Raw genomic sequence first — 19,260 nt, 5'->3', positions numbered from 1 at the left:
CTCAGCTTTCTCATATGTAAAATTAGGACCCAGATCACTCCCAGCAACCCAGGCAGGAGATGGGAAGGAATTGGTGGGGCAGAGAAACCTGCATTCACACGAGAATTGTGCCAGGATGTCTAACAGATCCATTTCCAGAACCACATTAGAAATGCACAGTCATGTCGACGAAGTTACAGGACACTGTGCATTCAGCTTCCACCCTCTTTACCACCTGGGATTCCTTAGTTTGTGTCCATTTCCTTTCTTGTAGCGTTGGATAAGGGGTTTCTAACTCTGGTTCTAGTTTCTGGCCAAGATTTCAAAGGAGGTCTGTGGGACTATCCAAAAACTGTATTGGGGGGGGGGGGGGCGGAGAGTTTAAGCCAGAGGCTTAATGAGATTCTAATTAAAGGGGTCTTTGACCCCAAAAGGTTAAGAATCACTGTTAGTTTTTCATGCATGGACACATGCCCCAGATACGTCCCAAACTCCCATGAGACTCTGTGGAAAATGTTGTAAAAGATGGGTAAGTAATTAAAAGAAACGTGTGATGAATATCACAACAGTAGATAAAAGCAATCAAACCTGAATTCAGGTGAAATTACAGAAAGAAAATCCATGGCATTTAATTAGGTTGCATTTTATTTCGATCCATGAAAACTTGCCTCTGAACAGAACTAGGAAGCAAATATTGTCTCAGGTTAAAAGGAAACTGCTATGCTTGAAGCTTACACTGAAAGCTAAACTCTCCAGCCCTTGACTATTTGCAGCCCCAAACGGCCAAAGGAACATATTGGAACAAAGTCTGTGTGAACAGCGAGAGGCAACTCGTGTGTACCATTAGCAAAATAACCTGGGGGGGGGGGGGGCGGGGGGAGCATTTTATATTCCTCAGTATCCAGTGGTGAGAGTTTACAAGTCTTGCGTTGCTTCCTATTGTACATGGCTCCATAGTGATGCCCAAAGTAGCGAAATATAGGCACACAGTTTACATTTGGTTATCGTGTACTTCACAGAGTAACAGCAGTTCTAGAATTATCATACAGAGTTGTATTTCGTGCTGCTAACAGCATCCCTCTGGTTACTAACACAGTGTTGGTTGACAGACATGGGCCTAGGGCTCGCACAGAAGGGATCCGGGGCGCATCCAGATAGTATGAAAAGCGCTGGTGAAGCTGTTACTGGAAAACCACTTGCCGCGACCAGAGGGACTTGGCCACAGGCGGTCAGAGAACAGCAAACACAGAACGGAGTGCCAGGGTGGGGTTTACAGCACCCCCCCCCCCAAAAAAAATTGTTTACGACTTTACTACAGGAATCTTTTATCTGTTCAAAGCAGCAAAAAACCACCGCATGCCACAGAGAGGAAGCTCATGTTTGGACCTATCAGGAGCCATTTACCAAGCGCTCTCATCTCCGGTACCTCTTGGTTGACCTTCAAACATTGACAGCAGCACTTGGATTTTTTAAGTCTCGAGTCAGCAAAAGATACTTAGATCAGAGGATTGTTTGTTTTTTTTTTTTTTTTAATTTGGGCATTTTAAAGTTTAATAATTAAGCAAGGTTGACTATTGTATGTGAGAATAACTCCTAAAAGGACATGAAACATTTCCCAACTACAACACCATACATTGTTATCAGAATGCCATATCATGTTATCAACGTCTAATATGGCTTTTTTGGGGGGGGGGGGAATCAGGTTCGTTGATTAAGATCAACTACTTTTTCATTTTTTTTTATTTTTTTTTTTAATTTTTTTTCAACGTTTATTTATTTCTGGGACAGAGAGAGACAGAGCATGAACGGGCGAGGGGCAGAGAGAGAGGGAGACACAGAATCGGAAACAGGCTCCAGGCTCCGAGCCATCAGCCCAGAGCCCGACGCGGGGCTCGAACTCACGGACCGCGAGATCGTGACCTGGCTGAAGTCGGATGCTTAACCGACTGCGCCACCCAGGGCGCCCCTACTTTCTCATTTTAACAGCCTATTTTCCTTCTGCTAAAAGGGGTCTCTCTAGAATGTCTAGAATGCTTTAAAATCATTAACTGGCAGTCACGATTTAAGTTTGCAAACGCAGGTTCTGGGTTTGAGTGAAATTTAAGAAGCATGTATGCCAGGCCAGTTCCACACGTGAAAAAGTGGGACTTTACGGGACACGGGTGACTGTGGTGTAGTAATTGTCTGACAGTCCCTTACGTATTAGCACGAATCCTAAATCACTGACATTAAAAAAAGTCCACTATCACCTGTTGGGCGAGGCATTTTTACTATGAAGACTTGTTAAAATTTCTCTCTAGGAGCACCTGGGTGGCTCAGTCAGTCAGGCATCCCACTTCGGCCCAGGTCATGATCTCACGCTCATGGGCTTGAGCCCCACATCGGGCTCTGGAACCCGCTTCAGATTCTGTCTCTGTCTCTCTCTGCCCCTCCCCTCCTTGCGCTCGGTCTCCGAAATATAAACATTGTAAAAAACCTTAAAAGAGAAGTTTCTTTCTAGACATTTCTCGTTGTTTAAAACCAAAAATAGCAACAGAAAATTGACCTTTTCAGGAAGACACCACCAGATGGTAGCATTGGATCAATGCTGTCCGTCGGAAGAAACTCCCGGTATGTTTTAGCAGATGCCTCTCTGCTATGAGTTCCTCTGGACGTTACCTCAAACCAGTATAATGTGACAAACCAGGATGACGTAGTAACCACACTGGAAACTTCTACCTCATCTGCTTTTAGAACTCCGCAAACATGCCCCAGGCTCCCTGGTAGCTAATAAAACCAGCAAATCTAAGTGAAGCAAATATTTTATTTAAATCAGTTGTCAAATCACAGTTTATCCAAAGGAACTTAATGCAACGTTGTCCTTAAAAGAGTGGGCACAGATATGGCACAGACACAATCCAGTACCTAGCAAAATACCATCTGTAAAGAACCTTACTTCATGCTGTGTGTGCATGTGGTCCAGCGTATAAGAGTAGAATAGAAAACTTAAAATAGTCGATTACTTTTTGATAAGATGAAAAACATTTCACTACTTTGCCTCGGGATTCAAGCGCACTCATCTGTCCAAACGGCCACAACAATTCAGAGAAAAGGCTTAAAGTTAACCCGCTACTGAAAAAAACTCCCTTCCAACCCCCACTGGGCTAGAAAGAAAAATTTCACAGTAACAATGGAACCTTCTGTGTTTCCCCCCCCAAAAAGCTTTTTATTTTTAGCACACTGTGCAGAACAGGAAAGTGAGCGATTTCAGAGCGGCCTGAAACACGGACCCGACCCTCAGTGGGTTTTGAAGTACAAACCGTAGCTTCTGATCAGGAATGTTGTTTCTAAGGAAGCTGTTGTCACAGGTTACAGCTGAGGCTTAGAGCTTCCACATTCTGCGTGATACAAAAGGAATGCACCGTATTGTACATTTCCTTAATCGTTAAGGAAAAAATTTACAATAGATACAGGAGGGTTACTTAAAACATACATATAAATACACAGGGAATGATACTCCAGTTTGAGAAGCAGAACTAGGTGCGGCCAACTCCAGTTCCGAGTGGAGAATTTGGGACCTTAAATCAGAAACATTACATGGTATCGGCGGCGGGGAAGAGGGGTGGCCCTGCAGAGGACACGGTAAATGGCTGTAGCCCCTGATTGCTGCCTCAGGGTTGTCAGGGTGCTCCAGAGAGGAGGTCAGTCGATGGGCCTGTTCTTCGGTTCGGAGTCTGAAATACTGGTCGTGAGTCTTTGTCAGCAGCGTTCATCTCCTCCTACTGCCTGTCTTCACATTCTGGTGTTGCAAACACACGGGGCAGAACTGTGGGAGGAAGGAAGAATCAAAAGTGAGTCAAGTCTCCCCTCCTCCCCCGTTCATTTCCCGAGCCGTGGAAGCCCCAACTCGCCGGAGTCCAGCCCCTGAGAAAGCGAGTGGGTTGGGGGCCCACGGCAGGTCGGGCTGGGTCACCAAAAACTGGCGGCTGTGGCTCCAGCATTCAGGCGCCTCACACGCACTGGGGATTTTTTAAATGCTTGGCTACTACTACCGGTGGCCAAAAATGTTTTGTTTTTTTTCCAGAGAGCTACAAACTACAATTTCAAGCTGTAGGATGAAAACTTACTTTGGGCTTCTAGTTTTGAGGAAAAATTCAATGAACTGGTAAGTATGGTGCTGTGAGCGCAACGTATTTCTTATGCCTTTGAGCCAAACACGCAAACGCACACTTGTGCGCGCACACGTGCCCCGTTTATTTTCTCGGAAAGCAGTCACATGGGGGTAAAACGAAGTCACTGTTTTCATGACACCAGTAAGACTGAACGGGTTGTCAGTGAGGGGGAAAAAGAAGGGAAGCTAGGTCTCCTGATCTACTTGACTGCTTTTTCCCCAACTGAAGGTTCTGCATAAAGTCGTTATTATTTAAACTCCTGCTTCCTTTATAGATTTGCCATCAAGTGGCATGAAAGAGGAAAAAGTGTTTTGGAAGGAAAGGAAGCTCGCTTACGTGATGTTTTAGGATCCTGTGGGTTCTGATTTTGCTGGTTCTTCCTCTTGTTTCTGCGTCTCTCCCGGTGTCTGGGTTTCAATCTCTTCTTCTGACTCACCGTGGGCTTTTCCTTCCTGAAATTCTACTTCCTGGCCACCTTCCTCCTCTTTCAGCGCTGGTCCATCTGTGTCCAGGGACTCTTTGGTTAAGCCTCCTGAGGCCTCAGAATCTTCCAGGGCTGAGTGGTGGCTCTCAGGGTCATCAACGGCATCATCCTTTTCATCTTCCTGGGATTCAGACAGTGACTTCTCTATCCTTTCGCCTAACTCGGCGCGATCGCCATCTTCTGGAATAGACTTTGTTCCAGTTGTTTCTTTCTTTTCCTCCGATGGGAGAACTGCCTCTTCGAGCTGCTGGTCGGTTACACCGGAACCTTCTACCTCCGCGGCTGGAATCCCTTCGGAAGCTTCGCTCACAGCTTTGGAAACGTCAGAGTGGGTTTGTTCCACGGTGGTTAGCGTGGATTCTTCTTCGGCTGCAACGGTGTGTGTTTCATCCTGTGCAGAGGCCTGAAGTTCCCTTTCTTTCTCCTCCATTTGCGGTCTAGCTTCCTGGGTGTCAGCTTGTATAGGTTGAGCCTGTGTCTGCAAATCAGCGGCTGTTTCTTCAGTACTTACTAACCGGTCAACAACGGTCTGGATCACATTTTGTACAAGTTTACTGCTCTCAGTCTCAAGTTTCAAAATCTCGTTTTCAGCCTTTAAATCTTCCTTGCTAGTTTCCCTTACTTGGGCTTCCTGGCAACCAGCCAGCTCGTCCTCTTCATCTGAGGCCCGTTTCTGCGGTGTGGTTTTGTCTGCCTCCAGGTCAGCACTGATGCCTCCCTCAGGCGTGGCCGATACGGCCTCCGGTACGGATTCCGGCCGAGACTCCGTCCCTGCGGGCACCTCGTCTTCCCCTGGCTGAGCAGTGAAGTCCTCATCTTTTGCAGAGGATTTTTCTTCTGGTATTAAATGTGCATCTGCAGATTCCAGGGTTTCAGGTGTTTCTAAAATCTTGACGGTTTCTCCCAAGACCTTCTCCTCCACTGCTGCAGCCGTTAGAGGTAATGACGGCTCAGAGCTTTGAGCTGGAGTTTCTGTGTATACCGCGTCCTCCTGAGCCAGCCCAGGAGAACTTTCTTCCAAACTGGTCACCTCCTTTTCCCCGTCGAGGACGGCCACACTAATCGTCTGCACCAGCTGCTTACTAAGCTCTTCAGATACGGTCACGGCCGGTTTTTGCTCAAGTTCCTCTTCACTCGCTGGGGTTGGCTTTGCTTCCGTTTTCTCCCTTTCTACTTCAACTACCAGCTCTTCCTCCACTTGGGTTGGAGGAGATGGCGTGTGGCTCTGGAGTTCAGTATCCTCATTCTTCTGAAATTCAGGTTCTTCGGTGACTTCATCTTCAAGGGCAACCTCCATGGTCTCTTTCTCACCGACTGTTGTTTCAGTGTCTGCAGACACCTCAGGGCCTTCAACAAGCGGTGTGTCTTTCGCTTCCCGGTCAGTAGACTGGCCGTCCTCTTCCGTCACTTCAGTCTTTGAAAGAATGGGCACAGTTTCCACTGATACCTCTTCATCTGTATGTTCCCGGACCTCTTCCATTTTTGAATGTCCTGTATCTTCTTCCTGGGATTGAAGACTAGAAGGTGCTGGAGGCATCTGTTCTGGTGCAGGAACGGCCTCTGCTTCTGTGATCTGTGACTGTACCCCAGAGGCGACCTCAGGATCTTCGTGGATGTCTGTCATCTTCTCTTGCTGTGTTACATTTAGAGCCTCAACATCTGCTACTGGGGTGCTTCCGTTGGTCTCGCTGTCGGTAAGGGTTTCAGCTGAATCGGGAGCAACAGCCTGTTCTAGAATAAATTCTGATTTTACCCCAACCAAGGTTTCAGCTGGACAAGTGGTTCTAAGCTCACTAGGTTCTACGCTGTCTGCGACTTGAGGAACTTGTTCCAAGCTTTCGGGGGTGGCCTGTACAACCACCTCCTCCTGTGTCAAGGTCTCAGTCTCAGTTTCTTCTACGTGTACTTCCGTCACTATGTCCGTCTCTTTCTTCAGATCCGGCTCTTGAGAACCCTCTTCCGCGTCTACCTTCTCTGGAATTTCGGCCCCTACTTCCTGCACTGTCTGCATCGTGTCTTCTGGCCCTCTGGTGTCGGGCAACTGTGATTCCTCCCTAACTTTTTCTGCGACTGCCTGCAGGACCTCTTGAGTTCGCCTCTCTTGGTCTTCTATGTCTGGCACACCGCCTTCCACCTCCTGAACTGGCGTCGCTTCCTCTGTGGTGACTGGAGAGTCAGTTAACTGAGAAACAGCTGAGACCATGTCGGTGGTCTCTTCAGCACCAGATGCTTCTGCTGCTTCTTCGGCACAAAATGCCTCTGTAGTTTCTGCAGCTGTCACAGCTTCAGAAGTCAACTCCACCTCGCTGACGACTGTGTTGTCAATGGCGTCTTGACCCTCTGGCAGAGTTTTGGCAACAACGGGGGTTTCCTCTGCAAGGACTTCCCCTTCAAATGCCTCCTCAGTTAGGGGTCTGGCTTCCTCTTCTGTTTGTTCAAGAGGTTCTGTCACTGAGGCAGATATCCAAGAGGGTGACCTTTCTTCAACACTGCTAAGAGCCCTTGCCCCGTCAACAACAGTCACAGCCACAGCATGAACCAGAGTCGTACCGAGCTCCTCTGACACAGAAACAGCTACCTTTTGCTCAGGCTTCTCCTCGCCCTTCTGGGCTTGCTGTGCTTCGGTTTTCTCCCTTTCTACTGCATCGTACTCGGACAGAGGTACCACAGCTGGGACATCAGAATCATCTTCGTTGACCTCTGTTGGCCCCGTGTCTTCAACGGTGGCTTGATCCGGTTTCCCATCTGACCTTTTCTTCCTCCGCCCGGGAATAAATTTCTTAATTGAAACCCAAGACTCTTCTTTCCCGGGTTCGACATCTGAAACTGAATGTTCTAAGCCAGGCCCAGTTACGGAGTCTTCGCTCTTCTCTTCCAGTTTTGACTTGGATTTTTTCCTTGGAGTAACTAATCTTTTAAATGACTCCCAGGTGGAAACTCCCTCCCCCTCAGTGGGGCTCCCAGCTTGCTCGGGTGAGGAGCTTCCTGGCCCTTGATCATGTTCCTGGGAACTAGCGAGGGCAGCATCTGGTCCCGTTTCTTTGTCTTTTCCTGCATCTTCTGGCTTCTGGCCCTCTCCTCCCGCTGGTTTTGGTGCCGCTTCGTCGTCAGAAGATGATGCTTTCCTTGCCCTTTTCTTGGACGATCCCACACAAATTAAAGCTTCCCAGGAGACTGAAGTATCCACCCTGCGCTTTGGTTCTTCTGGCTTTTGCTCCTCTCCGTTGCCTTTTGCTTCCTCTTGCGTCTCGGAGGCTGCGCTCTCCGTGGAAGACAGGGTGGCACTCTTTACTTTCTCCAATTCGTCCTCCTTATCACTCTCCGAAAGCCTTCGGACACGCTTCTTGGGCGTCACCATCTTTTTGAAAGACGCCCAGGGAGTGACCCCTTCTCGCTTCTTCTCCCCGTCCGAAACAGCGCCTTCCTCGGCGTCCCCCTCTTGCTGTGCGTCCGCGATGCCTCTCTCCAGACACGTGATCTCCTCCGGTTCCTCGGGCGACGAAGCGGAGCTCTCGCCCTTCTGTTCGTCGGTACTGTCCGGAGACTCCGCTGCGGCTTGATGCTCCCCGGCCTCCTCGTCTCCTCCCCCTCGCTTCCCTTTCTGCTTCTTCCCGGAAAGCTTTTTCAAGCCGGTGCTGGTGAAGAGTTTCTTTAAAGGGCTTCCCTGCGCCCTCGTTCTCTCCTGCGAGGACAGCACATCCGCCTCGCTCGCGAGGCCCTCGGGGTGGGCGGCGGGCGCTTTCTCCTCGGGGCTCAGGTCGGCGGGGCGGCTGTGGTCACCGCCGGGGGCGCACGCTTCCGTGGCCTTCGCCGGCTCCGCCGCGGGCCTGGCTTTCTCAAGTTCAGCCGGGGTTTCCACAGCTGTTTCAGGTGGCGGGGGCTCCGCGGCTTCCGCTTCCTCCGCCTCGGCTTCCTGCTCCTCGGTTTTCTTCTCTGCTGTGCTGACGACGTGGACTTCTGCGACGATCTCCACCTTGTCGTCGAATATTTCCGTCGCTAGAGGGGCGGGTTTCTCTTCAGGAGCCTCCTGCCCTTGGTCGTCGGAGGGCAGCTCCACTTTTTCATATTCCGCCGACAGTCGGGCCTCGCCGGCGCTCTCGGTGGCCTCCTGTGGCTGTGGCTGTTCAGGAGGAGCCGCTTTCTCAGAGGTCTCTTCCTGTTCTTGTGTGTCTCCTTTTTCTGGCTCTTGGTCCTTTTTCTTCTCTGAAGCTTCCAGCTCATCCTCCTTAGGCTTCCTGAAACTGGTCTTTTTTCTCCAGCCGGCCCAACCTTGAGTGAAGAATTTTTTGAAGGGTGACGCTGTCTCGCTGGCCAGGGGACTCGTCGGGGAGTCTAGAGACTTGGTGGGCTCCTTTTGCTTTTCTTCTCCATCTCTGCCTTCCTCTGCTGCTTGGCCAGACTCAGCTTGAAGCGAAATTTCCGTGGTGCTCTGCTCGTGTTTGAGGGCTTCTTCGGGTTTCTCTGTGGATTGTTTTAGCTCACTTTCTTTGGCTGTTGCTTCCCCGGTCTCCTGGCTGGGCTCCTGGTGGTCGCCAGCCCCGTCCGGGGCCCCTCCTCCTTCACCTTCGTCTTTTTTGACAGTGAGCAGTTGGACCGTGTCAGCCTTCTCGGTCTTATCCTTTTTTACAGTGAACTTAAAGCCGACAAACTTAAACACCTTCTTAAATCCAACATCGTTAGACTGGGACTCAGTAGGTTGTATTAGCTCTTCCAAATTGCTTTCTGAAGAAGGAATCTGTTCGATTATTTCAGGCACTTCCTCCTGCCCATCCTTTGTGATGTCGCCCACAACCGCTGAACCAGCAGCCATCTCTTTATCTGAGTCTCTTTCGCTCACATCTTCCGACTCTCTCTGTCCAACTATTAACAGAAAAAGGAGAGCAGTGGGGGAGAAGGGAGAAAATTATTACAGTTCAACAAAACCCTACATATTTTAAAAAACATAACCCATTTATACGTTCTTTAATGTCAGGCAATTCCAGGACAGAGCTAAAGTCTTATCAGTATTTGCAAATCTCAGTACATTAGGCAAACGCTACTTCTTTCAAAGGACCTTTAAGAATTCAGGTTTAAAGAGGGGCGCCTGGGTGGCTCAGTTGGTGAAGCGTCCGACTTCCGCTCACGTCATGGTCTCACAGTTCATGGGTTCGAGCCCCGCATCAGGCTCTGCGCTGACAGCTTAGAGCCCGGAGCCTGCTTCAGATGCTGTGTCTCCCCTTCTCTCGGCCCCTCCCGTGCTCATGCTGTCTCTCAATAAAAAATAGACGTTAAAAAAAATTAAAAAGGGGCGCCTGGGTGGCGCAGTCGGTTAAGCGTCCGACTTCAGCCAGGTCACAATCTCGCGGTCCGTGAGTTCGAGCCCCGCATCAGGCTCTGGGCTGATGGCTCAGAGCCTGGAGCCTGTTTCCGATTCTGTGTCTCCCTCTCTCTCTGCCCCTCCCCCGTTCATGCTCTGTCTCTCTCTGTCCCAAAAAAAATAAATAAACGTTGGAAAAAAAAAAAAGAATTCAGGTTTAAAGATACTACTCTGCTCCTTCTGGTCCCCATGAAGGAAAAGTGAACACATTCAAGTACCAGCATAGTAAGTAGAAGTAGCTGCAGCATCACTAAGAGTGGGTCAGGCAGATGGCATAGGCTCTGTTGCAATGCAAAACAGAATCAATCATCACGCCCATGATCTAGAATCCACCCCGTTTAGGAGAAATAAGCTAAAGAATAACAAAAAGTAAGAATCCAGACAAATCTAAGGAGGGACATTCTATGTGAATAACTAGCTGGTCTCTGTAACAAGTCCCAAAAAACGGAGCAGGGCTCCACAGGGAAATTCCAGGCCGGGTCAGGCAAAGTGAGGAACGGAAAGGAGGTGCTCCGTAGCACCACCCAGAAGCGTGTAGAATCGTTATGTCTACACTTGAAACTAATGTAACATTGTGTATCAACTTTACTCAAAAAAAAATTTTTTTTTAAAAAGCTGGCATCCAAAAGCTGAAGCATGGCAAACAACAATGACAATGATGGGTCACAAAACAAGAGTCCACGAATCAAGAGTGATACTAAAAAAGTAACTAGGGAACAGGCAGTATTTCCTTATGAGAAAGACCAATCAATAAATCTAGATTACCTTCCACTTTGATCTATAGTCATTCTCTTTAGAATTCAAAATTCTACTGCATCGGGATTCACATATTATGTATTAAGGACAAGAGTTAACAAAGATGTTTCTTTTATAGCCAGTTACATAGGCTCTTCCTAGACCAGGACAAACAGCTGTTCAGCCTTCAAGATGTGGAACGATGGTATTTAAAGATGGACTTATGTCATTCATCAAATACGATACACATAAGTGGATTTTCTTTTGTAGTTATTTGGGGAGAAGAAAGCCATATTGTAGTTCGGTTCACCTGTAGGGCCAGTTGCACTGGACGTTTCCAGTTGCTTAGAAAAGTAAAAATCATTTCTCGTTATGTGAAATAGAAAGTAAAATGCAGCCCTGTTTCATATGGCAAGTGTGGTTACGGGAAATTTTCCTCTTTTGAAGGTGGGTGTGACTGATAAATTTGGAGCTTGTCGGGGCGCCTGGGTGGCGCAGTCGGTTAAGCGTCCGACTTCAGCCAGGTCACGATCTCGCGGTCCGTGAGTTCGAGCCCCGCGTCAGGCTCTGGGCTGATGGCTCGGAGCCTGGAGCCTGTTTCCGATTCTGTGTCTCCCTCTCTCTCTGCCCCTCCCCCGTTCATGCTCTGTCTCTCTCTGTCCCAAAAATAAATAAAAACGTTGAAAAAAAAGAAAAAAAAATTTAAATTTGGAGCTTGTCATATCACCATGAAAATCGGCCATTCCAAAAGAAACAAACAAAAAGACAGGGGCAGGGGAAAAGTTTTCATAGAAAAGAACACAAAGCAAGGAAACTGTCAGATTCACTATAGCTGAAATGGTTATTTTATCTGGAAAAGCCTGGTTGGCTGTTTGTCATTAGATGAAGGAAACCGCTCTTTACCCATACCTTTGTAATAACTCATTCAAAGATCCAGAAATGCTAGAAACCTTTGGGCGAAAGGCTGTCAGGAAACCTACAGGTTAAGAGTATTAACACACAGATCAAAAGGGAAAAACTTCCTTTACAGTGGAGAGATCTGGCAGGTACTGCCTTAAACTTAACATCCCTGATAACAGAACAAAACTGTCAGCATGCTTTCTGATGTGAGGCACTGAGAAGGCCAATAAATCACCTACAGTATTCCTACTAAAAATGTTTAATGGAATCTGTAAGGCAACAATCAGATAAATCAATGAAGGATATTCTTTAAAGTTTTTTTTTTTTAATTTTTTTTTTTAACGTTTATTTATTTTTGAGACAGAGAGAGATAGAGCATGAACGGGGGAGGGTCAGAGAGAGAGGGAGGCACAGAATCTGAAACAGGCTCCAGGCTCTGAGCAGTCAGCACAGAGCCCGACGCGGGGCTCGAACTCACATACCGCGAGATCGTGACCTGAGCCGAAGTCGGACGCTTAACCAACTGAGCCACCCAGGCGCCCCAATGAAGGATATTCTAGAAGACAACTAGCTTGGTCTGATACATCAATGTCACAAGGGACAAAAATGAAACAAAAACGCACGTAGACTGTCCACAAGTAACTTTCAAACAGTTTAAGGAGAGACACTGAGGGCTGGGGTGGGGGGCAGGGGAGAGAATGTGCTAAAATATCAGTAACTGGTAGATTAGGTCAAGCGTATATGGGTGTGTGTATTTGTCCACAGTTTTTAAATTTAGAAACTCATGTTTAAAAAACAAGTCAGTGTGATGTTAATAAAAGGGAGGGGTACTGAGCTAAATTAGTAAATTTTTTTTTTTAATTTTTTTTTTTCAACGTTTTTTATTTATTTTTGGGACAGAGAGAGACAGAGCATGAACAGGGGAGGGGCAGAGAGAGAGGGAGACACAGAATCGGAAACAGGCTCCAGGCTCCGAGCCATCAGCCCAGAGCCTGACGCGGGGCTCAAACTCACGGACCGCGAGATCGTGACCTGGCTGAAGTCGGACGCTTAACCGACTGCGCCACCCAGGCGCCCCTAAATTAGTAAATTTAAAAAAAGCATAACAGTAAGTCAGGCTGGGCATGGTCCTAGATTGGATATTAGTTAGGGCAAACTAACAAAAGGACATTTTGGCTTTTCTTGGGAAAATGTGAGTATGATTTGGGATTAGAGGAGATGGGATTTTCACCAAAACGAAAGAGTTGAAGGTTACCACATAGTATATACAATATGATCACATTTAACCCCCACCCCCCCACACATACACACCTAACTCACATATGATCTCTGGGGGATGGAAATGTGATATATTTTAGTTTTGCTTGTATCAATTTCCCTCTAGAATATGTACTGCTTTCTCTAACAAAAAAGTCAAAGTGAACACAGAAAAGGTCTTAATTGTAATAATACACTTAATGCCCACAGCAGAAGATGAAGCTCAGTAATTATAAACAGTATGCATACCAACACATAGAACATATCCATAAATATGTGAGATACAGATATATTTGGAAAGACAAAAACAACATGCTTCCCCAAATCCGTAACTTCACCCAGCTTATAGGATCTTTCTTTCCCACGAGAATAGTTTTGTCCTTGATGTGAACTATTACAATCTGTGTCTACAAGTCTCCATCGCAGTACTGGGTGGGTTTTATTTTATTCTGCAGACCATAAGGAAGAGAAACTAAGGAAGCATTCTCATACTAAGCACATGGCACCGTGTGGACAGGGCCTTTGACCGTGACATCGTCGCCTCTACCTTTTTTCTGTAAGAAAAAGCCAATTCGCATTGATTCTACCTGACATCAGCGTCTGAGGTAGCATTAAATAAATAACAAATTCAAAAAAAAACAACAGAGAACTTAATATTTTAGACAGAGAAGGAGGTCTGAAGAAAGCCAAGGGTCTCATTATTTTCATCTGAAGTACACTTCCTGATTTCCCTTTAAAAAAAAAAAAATCACTACGAAATACACGTTTCTGAGCAACTTGAAGCTTTATAAAGAATAAAGAAATAATCAGCACCCACACTGTGGCAAACATCCAACAGAAAGAAAAATTGAGACTGTCTAGATGTATGTCATTGGACTTCCTAGAGTATCCCCGGACACTTCTTTCGAGTCCGGAGACAGACCTCCTCCAGAAGTCCTCCAGGAATGCTCTTCCCATTATTTTTTGGCACCACGTATATAATCTTTTCAAATACAAAAATGCTGTGAATTTCCACGTGTTCCCATTATAAACCTGCTTGCGGTAAAGGTTAAAGGTTTCTTTGAATTAAGTCCACTTCCATGACGCGAACCGCTTTCTACAAATTTCCCCAATGATGCAAGGACACACACAAGAAAAACCTTCCACACACCTTTTTAACGCCACACAAGAGATGTGACCTTTAAAAAAAAAAAAAAAAAAAGGTGTCTACTACCGCTGAAAATACGCTAGAGAAAAAAAGTTAAACCCCAACAATAAAGTCTGTTCTCGTACAATTTTACTAATAATGTCCACGAATACACATTAAAAGTTTCCTGCCCGCAACGCAGGAGAGAAAAAGAACACTCCACCCAACCTTTCCAAAATTTATTAGAAAACGCGGAGACGTGTTGCTAATGCGGTGTTGCTAACACAGGTGGTGTACCTACCATCTTCCTCCCTGATTCCCCTCCATGCTCCCAAATCTGTTTCGATTTGAAACACTTTTTCTTACATTCTGGGATGACTGGAATGTGTACGGTCAAAGCCAGAGAGACAAAGATTAACAGCTGTCAACCGGCAGAACAAAACAGCCATTGACCGTCCCGGCGCAGCCTGGCAATACGGAGTTGTTCTCTTTAGACAGAGTGATAGACGGGCTGAACACATTTTTTTAAGGATCACAAGAGATGTTTAAATCCTAACTGGTCTGCCGTGTCTTTTGACCTAAGGAATCCCAGGAGCTAATGCTGTCACAACAGCCTTCCAGACTGGGCCACTGCTGGCCCAGGAGGGGCCTTTGTGCTCTGGGTTAAGAGCCACACAGCAGAACTCAGCCCTCATTCCAGCTTCTACTTCCCTTCCGCGCCCTCCCGAACCGGGACAGACCTTCCAGGGAGGCTCTGCTTCCTAAAATACCTCTTTGATCACAAAGTGACGCTGCAACCTACCCCTAATGGCTGCAGGACTTCCGACACAATCTTCTATGCCACCCAGCCTGGCAACCAAGGGTCAATTAGTTGCAGCCACCACCACGACCAACAAAAAAGCCAGCTCCGACCACACCTTCCACGTTACAGGTGCCTGTTCTGCCCCAAACCACGGGCGATGGCTGGGAAACGCACTGGAACCTGGATTCCATCTTTCAGCCTCCTTTCCTGTTACGCAGTCGGCTACACATTCCCCACGGTGCGGCCAAACAAGCAAGGCCCGTCTGTCCTGTGCCACATCCCCCATTCGCTCTCCTCCAAGCTGTTTCTGGCCGTTGGTAAATGCTAGTGATTTTTTGAGACCTGTATCATGTTCTCTTTATCCTCCTGTGCAAAGACCTTCCCGGGTCACCCCGGCCGGCCACCACCTCGGGCCAAGCCCGACGCCCCTCTCACGCCTGAGTCCTCGGGCTGTGTCCTTTCCTGGCAGGAAGCGGCGTGCGTGCCTGGGTCCGGGTGGGGTCACTGCTCTGGGAGCACAGGCTTTGGGCACATGCTCCACCGCCGCTCCGGCCCGCAGCAAACGCGACACGACCCAGGAGCGGCAGGGCGGGCTTCGTATTCGAGCCGGGCCGCTGGGTCATCCGAACCCTGGGGCGTCGGCTGTACCGGGGCCGCCGGGTCCCTTCCCAACACCTCCCCGCGGGCCTCCATGCCGAGGGCTTTGTCAGAGCAAGGGAAAGGAGGCAGGCTGGAAGCCCCCACGCCGAGGGGTGGCCGGCACTCACGAAAGGTCCAGCGGGTGGCTCTCAAAGCCGACCCACCCGCCGCGTCCCCGGGCCGACAGCCACCAGGGGGCGCGCTACTCACAGCAAAGGTTACTCCACCAGGGCATCGTGTGCACCCTCCGGCAGGGGCGGCGCCACAGGGCCCGAGAAGGCCCAGGCTTCTTCCCCCAGCTGCCCCATCGCGGGACGGACACCGGTGCCGATGCCGAGGGCGCCCCCTGGGGGCCACCGCGTGCGTCACAGAGGGCACAGTCTCCTTGTGGCCCAGTGGCCGAGGGCTTTGGTTTCACGCGCCTTCAAAGAAGGGTCCCTGGGGGCCCTGTGCTTCACCTCGATGTGATCTCTTCAAACTCACGCACATTCGAGTACCAAAACTCTCGTGGCTAAATGACTGCCAAACCGCTAAACCTAAATACTGCTGGATCCCTGACCCGCCTCCTTATGTGGGCCAGAAGGCAGGTGGCCTCCAAAATCGCAATACAGGGCGATGGCTCGAGGGATAGCGGGATCTTGTGCATGAGTTTGTTCGGTTTCAAAAACTTTCAATGTCTTTGAGTATTAGAACAAGAACCGGGGACGTCACGCAGGTTCCCATCGCAAAGCTCTCATTTAGAGTCACAAAGGCTTAGGGTTTGAAGGGAGAGTTCACCTTGTCCCTCCAACTGGGGAGTAAATGGGCTTCAAAAATGGTCACGTGGGAAATGCAAAATGGTACAAACACTTTGGAGGGCAGTTTGGCAGTTTCCCGCAAAACTGCACATATTCTTACCATGTCCCGTGCCCCCTGGTACTTCACCCAAATGAGCTGAAAACACGTCCACACAAAAACCTGCATATGGATGTTTATAGTTATGTTAATAGCTTTATTCGTAATTGCATACACTTGGAAGCAACCAAGATGTTCATTATGTGAATGGATGAATAAACTATGGTGCATCCAGACAATGTAATATTATTCAGTGCTAAAAAGAAATGAGCCAGCAGAGCCATGGAAAAATACGGAGGAACCTTAAATGTGTATCACTGAATGAAAGAAGCCAATCTTTAAAGGGTATGTATTGTATGATTCCAACCATATGACATTCTGGGAAAGGCGAAATGAGCCATCCCTCGACAACATGGTTTGAATCGTACAGTTCCACTTATATGTGGATTTTTTTCAATACGTACAGCACAATACTGCAAATGTATTCTCTCTTATCGTTCTTTTTTTTTAAAACATGTTTATTTTTGATGGGGGGGAGGGGCACAGAGAGAGGGAGAGAAAGAATCTCAAGCAGGCTCCATGCTGTCAGCGCAGAGCCCGAGGCAGGGCTGGAACCCACAAACCGAGATCATGACCTGAGCCGAAATCAAGAGTCACCCAGGCACCGTCCTTGCTTATGATTTTCTTAATAGCATTTTCTTTTTCTAGCTTACTGTATTACAAGAATAGAGTATATCATACACATAACATGCAAAATATATGTTAATCAACTGTTTACATTATCAGTAACACTTCCAGTGAACAGCAGGCTAATAGTAGTTTGGTTTTGAGGGGGAGTGAAAACTTGTATATGGGTTTTCAACTGGGGAGCCCTAACCCCCATGTTGTTCACGGGTCAACCATATACCATGAGGCAATACGGGTGGATACATAGGATTATCACATCATCTGTTCAAAACCCCAGAGTGAGCCCTAATATAAACTAGAGACTTTGGGAGATAATGACATGTCAATGTAGTTTCATCAACTGTAACAAATGTACCACTCTGGTGCGGGATTTGTTAGTGGAAGAGGGATTTGATAGCACATGTGAGGGGGGCAGGGAGCATATAGGAACTCTCTACCTTCTACTCGTTTTTGCTATGAACCTAAAACTGCTCTAAAAAAACACAGTCTATTTTTTTTTTAATGGTCATAGGACTTGGCCAGTGTCATATAATGGGGGTGTGGCATCTCTGGGGGACCAAAGGCTGGAGAGAAACACTTAGAGAGTCAATGCATTAAAAAGGAACAAGGAGCGCCTGGGTGGCTCAGTCGGTTAAATGTTCGACTTCGGCTCAGGTCATGATCTCGTGGTCTGTGAGTTCGAGCCCCGCGTCAGGCTCTGTGCTGACAGCTCGGAGCCTGGAGCCTGTTTCAGATTCTGTCTTCCTCTCTCTGACCCTCCCCCATTCATACTCTGTCTCTCTCTCTGTCTCAAAAATAAATAAACATTAAAAAAAATTTTTTTTAAAAAGGAACAAAAAAAAGTTTGTCTTTTTAAAGGAAAAATTAATTTCATACACTTTCAAAGTGCTAAAATTCTTACTTTCCATAAATCATGGTAAGATTTTATAATTTGTCAATGTAACTTACGACAAGAAAAAGTATTTAGACATCTCAACTCCCACACTTGGATGGGAAAACTGCTATTATGTCTGATGAAGACAGCAATTTAAATTCTATCTATTGCAGTGTAAAAAGCAGTTTTTCATGGTTATAGTCATGCTATTAAAAAAAAGAATGAGGGGGCGCCTGGGTGGCGCAGTCGGTTAAGCGTCCGACTTCAGCCAGGTCACGATCTCGCGGTCTGTGAGTTCGAGCCCCGCGTCAGGCTCTGGGCTGATGGCTCGGAGCCTGGAGCCTGTTTCTGATTCTGTGTCTCCCTCTCTCTCTGCCCCTCCCCCGTTCATGCTCTGTCTCTCTCTGTCCCAAAAATAAATAAAAACGTTGAAAAAAAAATTAAAAAAAAAAAAAAAGAATGAGGGGCGCTTGAGTGGCTCAGTCGGTTAAGCGTCCGACTTGGACTCAGGTCATGATCTCATGGCTTGTGAGTTTGAGCCCCATGTCGGGCTCTGTGCTGACAGCTCAGAGCCTGGAACCTGCTTCAGAGTCTGTGTCTCCCTCTCTCTCTGCTCCTCCCCCACTCACACTCTGTCACTCTCTCAAAAATAAACATTTTTAAAAAATAAAAAAATTTAAAAAAGAAACAAACAGCAGTGCTATCGACAATAGCCAAAGTATGGAAAGAGCCCAAATGTCCATCAACTGATGAATGGATACAGAAGATGCGATATATATGTACAATGGAACATTACTCAGCAATCAAAGAGAATGAAATCTTGCCATTTGCAACTACGTGGATGGAACTAGAGGGTAGGATGCTAAGTGAAAGAAGTCAGAGAAAGACAAATACCCTATGACTTCACTCGTATTTGGAATTTAAGATATAAAACAGATGAACGTAAGGGAAGGGGAGCAAAAATAGAGAGGGGGACAAACCATAAGAGACTCATAAATACAGAGAACAAACTGAGGGTTGCTGGAGGGGTTTTGGGTCAGCGGATGGACTGGTCAAGAAGCATTAAGGGGGACACTTGTTGGGATGAGCACTGTGTGTTACATGCATGTGATGAATCACTGGATTCTACCACTGAAATCATTATTGCACAAAAAATTAAAAATTAAAATTAAAAAAAAAACACATATATCCTACCCACCCACTCATGGATAGTGATTCTAAAGATCACTTGACCCTTATTTTGCAACCATTATGATAAAAACTGGATAAGGCAAGAATCAATGGGTGTCAGAGTATGCGGGATATTTACATGTTTAATAATTAAAAGGGTGGGGAAGCCCTATACAGTGGAGAAATTGGGCAAGAACTTAACGTTAACCGGGACACCTAGGTGACTTAGTTAAGCATCGGACTCCCCTGATTTCAGCTCAGGTCAT

The 19,260-nt window shown here is 47.2% G+C and overlaps 1 protein-coding gene across 3 annotated transcripts in view; it reads right to left on the bottom strand.

The window, feature by feature from the left end:
- Positions 1 to 2,764: 2,764 nt before the first annotated feature.
- The window catches only part of AKAP12 (A-kinase anchoring protein 12), a 103,581-nt gene continuing 87,085 nt past the window's right edge, over positions 2,765 to 19,260 (bottom strand). For 2 of the 3 annotated variants that reach the window (XM_086708123.1, XM_086708124.1), the window contains 2 exons: positions 4,467 to 9,474; positions 2,765 to 3,784 (listed from right to left, as the gene is read on the bottom strand). In XM_086708123.1, coding sequence (XP_086564249.1) covers positions 4,475 to 9,474 — 5,000 coding nt within the window. In that variant the 3' untranslated portion in view covers positions 2,765 to 3,784; positions 4,467 to 4,474. Of the gene's footprint in view, positions 3,785 to 4,466; positions 9,475 to 15,639; positions 15,865 to 19,260 lie in introns of those variants that run through there. The other variant, XM_086708125.1, reaches the window with a different exon arrangement.

The sequence above is a fragment of the Puma concolor genome, chromosome B2, assembly GCF_028749965.1.
Source record: "Puma concolor isolate L17-30 chromosome B2, mPumCon1.1.hap2, whole genome shotgun sequence".
Classification (NCBI taxonomy): domain Eukaryota; kingdom Metazoa; phylum Chordata; class Mammalia; order Carnivora; family Felidae; genus Puma; species Puma concolor.
Note: the sequence above shows the minus strand (reverse complement) of the source record. Positions and strands in the feature narration are given on the sequence as shown.